At 36.1% G+C, this 10,080-nt stretch overlaps 1 protein-coding gene across 1 annotated transcript; it reads right to left on the bottom strand.

Annotated features, from left to right (window-relative positions):
• Window positions 1–3,266: 3,266 nt before the first annotated feature.
• Window positions 3,267–8,620, bottom strand: LOC112523541 (clathrin light chain 1-like). Its single transcript, XM_025133182.1, has 3 exons — window positions 8,169–8,620; window positions 4,736–4,889; window positions 3,267–3,849 (listed from the first exon to the last, which is right to left on the bottom strand). The coding sequence occupies exons 1-3, from the start codon at window positions 8,555–8,557 to the stop codon at window positions 3,448–3,450; spliced, it is 945 nt and encodes a 314-aa protein (XP_024988950.1). The 5' UTR covers window positions 8,558–8,620; the 3' UTR covers window positions 3,267–3,447.
• Window positions 8,621–10,080: the final 1,460 nt, after the last annotated feature.

Below are 10,080 nucleotides of genomic sequence, written 5' to 3'. Positions count from 1 at the left end.
TTAAGTATGTACCAAGACACCAATATACAAAGAACCAATAACTACTAAGTGTTGCTAAGGTAGAGGAACAGATCAGTGGGTCAACACCAAATCAATAGGTGACCCAACACACATTTTTAAACATATAATGAGAGTTAGATCACAAGGTCTAGTGAGTAATTCCCTTATTTGCAATTTTAGGATGAAAATCACCAAAACACTTTTGGAAAATTAATCTTTGAAAAGATAACATGCAAATAACATTTATTGTATCTAACCTCATTTTGTCGCATCCTATAGATCAGACAACCGACTTCTCGCATCACAAGAAGAATATACTCATTTCATCGCATCACATATATTTGATAATACATTTTGTCGCACAACAAGGATGCGATCACCCCCAACTTGTCGCATCCAACAGATGCGATAAACTCACTTGTCGTATCAAACACATGCGATAAACATCCCTTGCTACATCACATACATGCGATAAACATACTTGTCGCACCAAGATGATGTGATAAACTCAACTCCTTGCACCACACTGGTGCGATAACCTATTTCCTCGTATCACAAGGATGCGATAAACAAAACTCATCGCATTACAAAGATGCAATAATCACAAACTCATCGCATCACACTGATGCGATATAATCAACTCATCGCATCATATTGATGCAATAATAGTATACCATGATCAAAGATTATCATTTTTAGAAATTGGTTTTGTCACTGTTATCCCAATATACCTAGCTCTTGATTATGTCACCTTGATTACAAAAATATACTCAATTCTTGATTTTGCGATCCTTATTTACCAAATAATACACAACTCCTGATTTGCCACCCTTATTACCAAATAATACTCAACTCCTCATCATGCCACCCTTATTACGGTCAATTGATAATAACAAATCAAAATCCAAAATTATGCTAATAAATAACATATAATCATAAAATACCAAGTATGGAACCGTACGATTTCTTCACCAAAAAACAAATCAAAATGATGCTTTTTAAATAAAACTCACCTTGAAATCACACGTAGATGTAAAACTTTAATCAGCAACAAACTCCAATTAAGAGCACGAAATTAGTTCTTCTTCTTCTTCCGTTAACTTCAAACCAGAAAGCAAAATATGCACACAAACTTTCTTTCTATCTTCATCTCATCTAACCCCAAAATAATAATTACACACACACACACACACACACACACACACATATATATATATATATATATATATATACAAGGGAGCGATCAAATGAAAACCAATCAATTTGTAAAAACCGTAAAAACCTCATTATACCAATCATAATTTTTCATTTTGTTCATTTTTTTGTAATTATGAGAGGTTGATTAATCATTTTTATTGTGGAGGATGTTAATCATGGATATTATCATCTTCATTATTTTATTTTTAGAGAAATACATAAAACAGTTTCATTAAAATTTTATTAAGTAGTATATAAAACAATTTCATAACCATATATGAAACAAATTCATCAAAAAAATTATTATATGAAATAATTTCACAAGATTAAACAATTTCATAAAAAAATTTCATAGATTAAACAATTTCATAAAAAAATTTATTTGATCGCTTCTCTCTCTCTTTCTCTCTCTCTCTCTCTCTCTCTCTCTCTCTATATATATATATATATATATATATGTTTAAGATAAGAGGCGGTTGGTGAAAAGATATATTTTAAATAAATTTTTAAAACACACCCTTCAACTTTCTCCACTTAACAAATCACCCAAACATTTCAAAACAGTTAAACCGGTTATCACACAAACTCCCGATGTAAAATAAATGTAAAAGAAAGACTAAAAAGACTCAATGGGATATAACAAATGAGACTTAAAATGGATAAAAGTGGTGCAAATAGGGTCAGTAAATTAATACCTATCAGTGGTATTGGAGGTAGAGTGTGTCAGGTCCAGGTGGGGGTGGTTGGGGGCGAGGTGGTAATTATAATGAGGACAGTAGTGGCATGGTGGTCCACGAGGTGGGTGGGATGGGTGTGGCAATTGTAGTGACGACAGTCGTGGCCAGATGATATTGGTGGGACGGGGTAAGATGGTGGGTCAAGGCGAGATGGGAGGGTGGGGTGCAACCCCCTCCCCTCCACCACCCACCACCAATACCCCATGCCACTATTGTTGTCATCACAGTTGCCACACTCACCCTCCTCCAAACAAAGATGGAGATTCCAATTCTTACCAATCAAACGCGTGGTCAAATTCCGACAAATTTCATTCAAATTCCTTCAAAGTCAAATTCCTTTGATGGATTCCAATTGCACCAAATTCCATTCTGCGAACCAAGCGCCCTCTTACTAAAGATTTAATGAGCAAATAGAGGAAGAAACAAGAAAAACCAGTTATGAAAATGCAACTAATGAATCTGTGAGCATGACTGTAGGAACAAGTACAATAAACATTCGTAAAGAAGGTTGAAGTCCGATGTTTGTAATCATTTTGATTGACTATTTGTTGAGGGCGTTAGACGATTTGCAAAGTGGTAGTATTGCAACATGTAATTAATCTTAAACCCAACATGGGATGACATATTTGAAAGATCATTTTAAGACAGGTCATAGGAGAGTTTCAAATGACTTTAAGCAATATATCTTAGTACAAGAGCAAAATATTGCGAGCCCGAGAGCTTTCATGTTTAAATATTCATTTAATGTCAAAGTTTCGAGTCAAGAGTTACTTAAGATGGTCATTATTCATTATGATTCTTTTATCTTGTTGACCATTATGTTTTTAGATGTTATTTGAAATCAATGGCGGATCCAAAAACCATCATGATTGAGGGCACACTTAGGGGTGTGAAAAAACTTCGAAACCAAATAACCCATTCGAACCAAGACGGTTACAGGTTGTTAGATTCTAAGCTTAACCGGTTCGGTTAATTGAAATACGATAACTTATTCGGTTTTATTTTTTGTTACTGTTTACAATTTGGTTAAATTGAGCATATTATACTACCATTTAAATATTTTACTATTTCGGTTAAAATAAAAGTAAGCGAACATATTACACATTAATACAAAATTCGACTAATATATAATATCCAGATGACTAGGGGAACAAAACACCAACCAATGTGTAATAATACTTGTTGAACTTGGCATTAAACATTTTTGTAACAAACATAATGAAAGATGCATTAGAATGCTTAATAGTTAATAGACATAAATTAGTAGCCAGTAACAAGAAATTAGAGTGCTTCAGTTGGGAAAAATTAGATAGTAAAAGGCAAGAAAATAGTAAATAAAAGACTATTTCCGATATACATAAACCTTGCATAAACACGATAATTGAATCAACTCTCAAAACCATAGTAATGGAAAAAGCTCTTCAACAATACAAGTAAAATGACAAACACCACAAGAAAATTATACAACCATTTCACACCAACAAGAACTCAAAATCCTTAATAAGATAACAGCTTAGGTGGCAGCGACCGTGGTGGCTGCCGTGGCAGTCTGGTCTGTCGGTGCAGCTGAAACTTCAACGGGTCCATTGGCGGCAACAGACACAGTTTCACCTGCTGTTGCTGCATCCTTTACATCTTTAGAAACTTTTTTATCATCCTTGGCGGCAGGCGGTGGAGGAACCATGTGTGCTGGTGGTGTTTGCTTCAGCTTGACCAGAATCTGTCGTAGCCTTGAGAGATCAGTTGGTTTTCCGGGCTTCGGTCCCTGAATGAATGTAATCGATGGTTTCTTGTCTTTATCCTTCTTGCCTCGCTTCTCGATATTGGGGACCTCACGAGGAACGAGCTCTGCAATTGCTTTCCAGTACTGCTTATTGGCTTCTTTGTGGAACGTCTCTTGCTTTGCTACATATAACTGTTTCAAGCCAATGTCAAACAACACTATTGATAGTTTGTACAATACGAGTGAGAACTTTACCAAACTGGGCCCGTAGGAGGTATCCGCGGAAAGATGTATGCCAACCTGACTTCTATCAGAAACAGTAGAGCGGTTGTTTCTATGAATACCTCTAAGTAGTGAAAAGTGTGTGAGAGGAGAAATACATATATGCAAAAATTTGAAAAGCTGGATATGAATAAACAATAGCAAATACGGACGGAAAGAGAGATGTCTCAGTAAAGACTTTCCAAGGCATAAAACCCATATTTTAGTTTAAATTTTAATGATTTCCTTGACAAAAAAATAACATTACCATCGATGATATGGTTTCCTCGACAAAAATAACCTTACCATCATTGTCCATTCAAAATTTGACCAAACTGTAGTATTAATGCGCTCCTAATGCTGAGTTGTGTCTAGTCGACATTTCTATTGAATTCGGAATGACAATGATAGTAACGGTTCATTTGTAAGGAAACCAACTCAGAAATTACTAAATCACTGAAAATTAAACACAAAAGATACATGCGTAGTGCCAGGTGTATGTCCAGTTGAGAATATTGGAGTCCCACATCGGCTAGACTTGGACAATTTATCCTCAATATATGCCGGAACATCCTCATCTCCTTAAGGGCTCTTATTAGAGAGTAATCTAATGAGGTTCCACATATTCTACAAACAATTTCTTGAATTTCGGATGGATAACGAAGGTAATTTGTGAAGAAACCTAAACCATAATCGCAAAAATGTTGGAAGTTCTAAAATGACGAGACAATCAGAAAACATGTGCAACCAAAATATAGGTTATGCTGAACTTCTAATGATGGTAGCTTTTTCCCTTTTGGCTAGAGAAAGAAATTACCTTCTCTCCTTCTCTGTTTGTGATCTTGTTAGTCTCAACGTTATGGAGTCTTTTCTCATGGAAAGCCCGTTTGTATACTTCACCTTCTTCAATGATCTGACTTCTTAATTCCTTCTCCTGGTTTTCCTTCTCCTCTAAGCGAATTGCATTGAGTCTGCACACGAAAGGCAAAATTGCATGTGAAATCATATTTCTTGCCTAGCTGCCACCTGGTTATACCCAACAAGTTCAAGGCTAGCATTTACAGTTTTCTAACCTTTGATTTGTATGATGGGAAAAGGAAGATGTAACAGGTCCCATATAAAATGAGCAAGGAGAAATGAATATGGGACCCACAAAATGTAGATACAAAAAGGCACAAATGGATGACATCTTAACATTCAAAGACCTAACATCTACAACCCAAGCCTTCTTATGACCATGGTACTACCTCTGCTATGTATGTGCATTTCATAGTTAATAATTAACACACCATGTTTCATTGTTTACCTAACGTGATAAGACAAGAAAGTCATCAAAGCAAGTCACCTACAGCTGACATTGGCCTTAATGCATTCTTAAGAGCGTTAAATTCCTTTTGGGGCCCATCTGCTGGCCGGAAAGCCTAAAGTTTTCCTAGAACATGTGGAGGACGTTTTTCATAGACCTGGTGGACTAGTTGGACCAAAATGCCAGATATATACGGTATACAAAAGAAAAAAAAGGAGAGCTAAACTGGATGAATTGATGTATTCTTTCAGAAAATGGATAGATGTGGAGCAAGCAATGTAACTATGAATATGGGAACAATCACCTGATTACCAATTACAGATTCATGGTTATGGGAGAGCTTTAGGGGGAGGGGGTTGGTTTGCAGATTCCAACGGTATCAGATCGAATTGGAATGGTCAATTCTGTTGACCAGGTTGGCAGCAGCATGGCTGATTTTCCTATATCTAACCATTTTATTAGCCTTTAATTGCTTCCAACAATGGAATGTTTGATCTTATATAAAACTTTTAAAAGCCATGTAAAAAGAAGGTTTCACCATGAGGAATCACAAAAAACTTTGTACACACCAATAGATTGTTAATTTGTCATGGAAAAATCTATGCACAGCATAATTCAAAAATATATTGGAGAGCAAGGACAACTAAGGGGCCGTTATCAAACACTTACCTGGTAAGTGCTTACCGGTAAAATTTAACACTATTATGTACTTACCGGGTAAGATTTTAGTCCACCAAAACGACATAGTATACACCAATTTACCTGGTAAGCGCTTACCGTGGTAAGAGTCGTCGCCCTCACTTACCGGGTAAGACTCTTGGTCCTTGTCTCGCTCTTACCAGGTAAGATTCTTGGTCCTTACTATATTCATCCGGTGAAGTAATGTTACTTGGTAAGCGCTTACTCGGGTAAGCGTTTGGTAAACGGCCCCTAATACATCACATTGTAATAGAAAACAGGGACCTTCTATAATTGCTTGGGAAATTCTTGTCTGTTCTCATAGTATTGTTGTATACCGTTGGTACAATTTCACCTTCTCAATTTCATTTATCAACCACTAGGCCTTCACATGTTTGCTCGGTATAACATCTTATGCGCCATGGCATTACAAGACACTTCCAAGTACAACTCAATTGAGACTCAACTACCAATACCACCAATCACTTATCCACAAATAGTATACCCCCTGATATAATATTTACTTGTAAGTATGGGCATCTCCATTTATAACTTATACCATAATAATATAATTCCAACGCTTCTATTCCTCTTTGACTACTCTTCAGCTTGACATAATTCTATAAGTTGCCTTCTACTGCTTCCATAAGTATTCTATACTTTACCATTTCATGAGACTTCATTCCCGGCTTTTCTTTCAACCACATAAGATTGGGGTTATAGTTTCTTAGGAGCAGATAACGGGGATAGAAAACCTTTACCACAAGTGGCTCGCTGTAGAGGCTAAGGTTGTCTGCTTTGCATCTGGGTGCACTATAATAATGTTTGTATATTGACTGAATCGGTTAGACCAAGACCCAGATACTAAAATGAACAGATTGGCATCCAAAAGCTTGAAAGTGCCGAATATATCATCTAAACCGCTAGAAAAAGACCATATGGTTAAATTATCAAACCTGGTCCTCAAAACAAACAACACATACTCTAAGAAAAAACATCAAACCATATAACCAACGTTTGGTCATGCAAGTTGGCCTGCTTCACAGTTAGAGCCAAAGAACTTCAAGTTTGGTTGGTCAAAGGGTCCAAAATTAAGTTGCATACCCGAATTAAATATGATCTTAACCATAGTTTTCTCTTCTTGTATTCTAATATGCACCTCTCTTTCTGATGTTTAGTTTAGTCAAAACTTAGTAGATTAATTCAGTCTTAAGGAAGTCAATTTGAGCTTTTAATCATAAATTAATAAAACCATTCCATTTCCGGCACACTTCTATGGTATTTAAACAAATCAAGAAAACTGAAGTTTGCAACACTATCAAACAAATAGATGAATGATAGCAACATGTAAAGCTTTTTAAATATTTCCATGAAAGAGTCAAGATTTTAGCTAGCTATGCTACTATATAATCACCGACCAGACTGGTCCTAAGAACAATTTGGATTTATAATACAGAATATAACAGTTTGGCTAGAGCCAAAACTAATATCTCGGAGTGAAGAAAATATCGGATCTTAATGTGTATATATCATCATTGACATCTTAGTTATAGTAGCATAGCTCCCTATAATTTCTTTTTCAAACCAACAGAAGGTAATGTTAAATTAAATGAATCAATTGGCTAAAAATAAAAATATAAAAACTAAAAAGTAACTGGCTGTAAGAGCACACAGCATACAAATTGAAGATCCTGTACTGCACTTACATGGGAGAAACAGATACAAATAAACTAAGATCTAGTTTGCAAATCATAGTTTTAATCTTGTTTAATTTTTTGTCAAAGAATTTTGTGATTCACAGTAAACCTCCAAAATGATTGTTTATCATCCAGAAGGCACCATATATCTACAGTTCCTTATAATTCATATCAAAACCCAATACTAACAACAACTCTGGTACCAAAATAGCCCAGTTAAAATGAAATACAAAGTAAAATTCAATAGAGCTGAAAGATCTTCAAGAAATTCAAGAGAACACAATTACAAGTAAAGGCTGCTGACTGTTATAATTAGAAAATGTAATCTTCATACTGACTGTTATTATCAGAAAAGGCAATCTTTGTAAGTAAAATTCTTTTGCCAAAGGATCGTTGAAAGCTTTTGTATATCGCATAACGCAGTAGCTACAAGAGTACGGCTCTTCTCACATGCTTATGATGGATCCGTTAGAAATATTACTTCATGCATGAATACACTACAAGATCTAAAGAAAGTATTCAGAGATCAACAAGCAAATGGACAGGATCAAGTGAACGGTAAATCTCACCGCCGCCATTCACGAAGAGCAAAGCCCTCGTCCCGTTTCATCTCACTTGGAGGCGGAAGCACGGGTCCATCAGAGGTGAAAATCCCGTCTGCATCCACTCCAACATTGTAATCCTGACTGCCGTTACCATTCGAAATCGGGATAGAGGAAGCATCAAAGGGAGAAGATCCAGACTGAGAGTGAGGGTTCGGATCGGGATCACCGAACCCGAATGGATCTGTGTTGCCTATGGATTGATGAGAAACTTGTTCTCCATGGTACGACGGAGTATCAGCTGTTGAGAAGTTGGAGTAGGAATTGTTGCTGTCGAAGTAACCTTCGTCGAATTGGCCGGGAGATGGAATGGTGGTTGATTCTTCGCCATTAACGCTGAAAGTGTCGAACGACATCGCTCTCTCTTCTCTCTGTAGATTCTCTCCAGGGATTACCCGTCTCTTATATTCAACCCTTCATGTGGAATTCCAATTTCTAACGTTAGATTTTAAAGTTTTATATAATCTAGGTGTTAGTGGTCCGGTTTGCTAAGGTTGAGACCAAGCCATAGATCGTATATGGACCGTACCATAAAAAAACTTCCAGACCGTAGGTGCGGTTTATCGATTTGTACCTATTGCATTTTATGTCTACAATCTAATAATTATAAGTTTAGAAATATATTGTAAAATTAACGATAAAATGATTGTGGTTCTTAAAAAATAAAAAGTTTCCATGCATCCAATTCCTAAATGTATATTGTATAAATTAAAAATAGTCTAAAAAGTAAAAAATTAAATTTCAAACTAAATTAGACATGTGAGTTGTGACGTGTCCAACTAATTCATTAATATTGTCAATTGTCATATTTGATCAAACTCAAAGTTCAAAACACATGGTCCAAAAATATTACATAAATAATAAATTGTTTTACATACACACAAAATATGCATCCAGTGCGATTTGAACCGTGTTTTGATAGCTCAAATCCGCAAACCACACTGCATAGTGCGATTTGGTACAAACGCAAACCTCAAACCGCACTGTGAAAATTCTAAACCGCGTTTTGTGGTGCAATGTAGGCGGCTTGTGCGGTTTGGGTGAACACCCCTCATGTATACTCCTTTAAAAAAACATGAGTTTCAGTTTTCTTGAAAAATTAAGAGACTTTTTTGCGTGTTGTACAAGTTTTAAAGCTCAATTCCACCTTTTCCTCTAACCACCCTCTCCACGTTCCTCTAAAACTATACTCATCTCTCTCCAAAACCATCTTAATTTATCTCCTTCGCTTCCAACAACTCCTCTATCTCTATTCCCTGAAGTGTCTTCTCCCTTCTTCCATCTCAATTGACTTTTCTAATCTCAGTTATCCGCTTCATGCTGTTTGGGAAAAGCTGCAGAAACTGGAAAGTTCTCAAGAAACCAGAAGCACCTTTGTACATACAAAGGAATGTTTGATGATGTTTATGTTATGGAGGTTGTTGGTTCATACTCCAGGTGCCTGTTGTACTCAAGATTTTAACATAATCTTGTAGCAACGAACCAAGCAAGCATTGTGGGTCCTGCAAAACCCTAAAAGAGATGGTAATTTCACAATTGATAATATACCCGTCTTCCACATACATACATACAAGATCTTACTTGTAAATTACAATTAATTTGTATGTTTGTTCAACCAACAAGTCTTTGACATTTCTAGGTCTGCAAATATCCTCTCTCGTAGCCACAGAGATTTGAGGGAGGTGAACGAACTGCTTGTTTGATCTTTGCATTTGTTGGTTGTATTATATGGTTGATTACCGGTTTAACTTTGGTTTGGGTGAAGATTAAACTTAAAATATCATGTAAAGATTTGGACTTTAGCTTTTAGTGACAGATGATTGATGGTTTATCGATTTCTATATTATCCTCCAATGTGTGGTATGTATATTTACCTGAG

This window comes from Cynara cardunculus, assembly GCF_001531365.2.
Source record: "Cynara cardunculus var. scolymus isolate 2C chromosome LG 12, CcrdV1, whole genome shotgun sequence".
NCBI lineage: Eukaryota > Viridiplantae > Streptophyta > Magnoliopsida > Asterales > Asteraceae > Cynara > Cynara cardunculus.
The sequence above is the reverse complement of the archived record's forward strand: the minus strand, read 5'-3'. Positions and strand labels throughout refer to the sequence as shown.

Excerpts from the sequence above, each read along its gene's own strand:
- LOC112523541 (XM_025133182.1), bottom strand. The coding sequence starts at position 8,557 with ATGTCGTTCGACACTTTCAGCGTTAATGGCGAAGAATCAACCACCATT. Across the intron at positions 4,890-8,168 it reads GCTCTTCGTGAATGGCGGCG|ACTCAATGCAATTCGCTTAG; the intron begins GTGAGATTTACC and ends TTTCGTGTGCAG. Across the intron at positions 3,850-4,735 it reads CAAACAGAGAAGGAGAGAAG|TTATATGTAGCAAAGCAAGA; the intron begins GTAATTTCTTTC and ends GGCTTGAAACAG.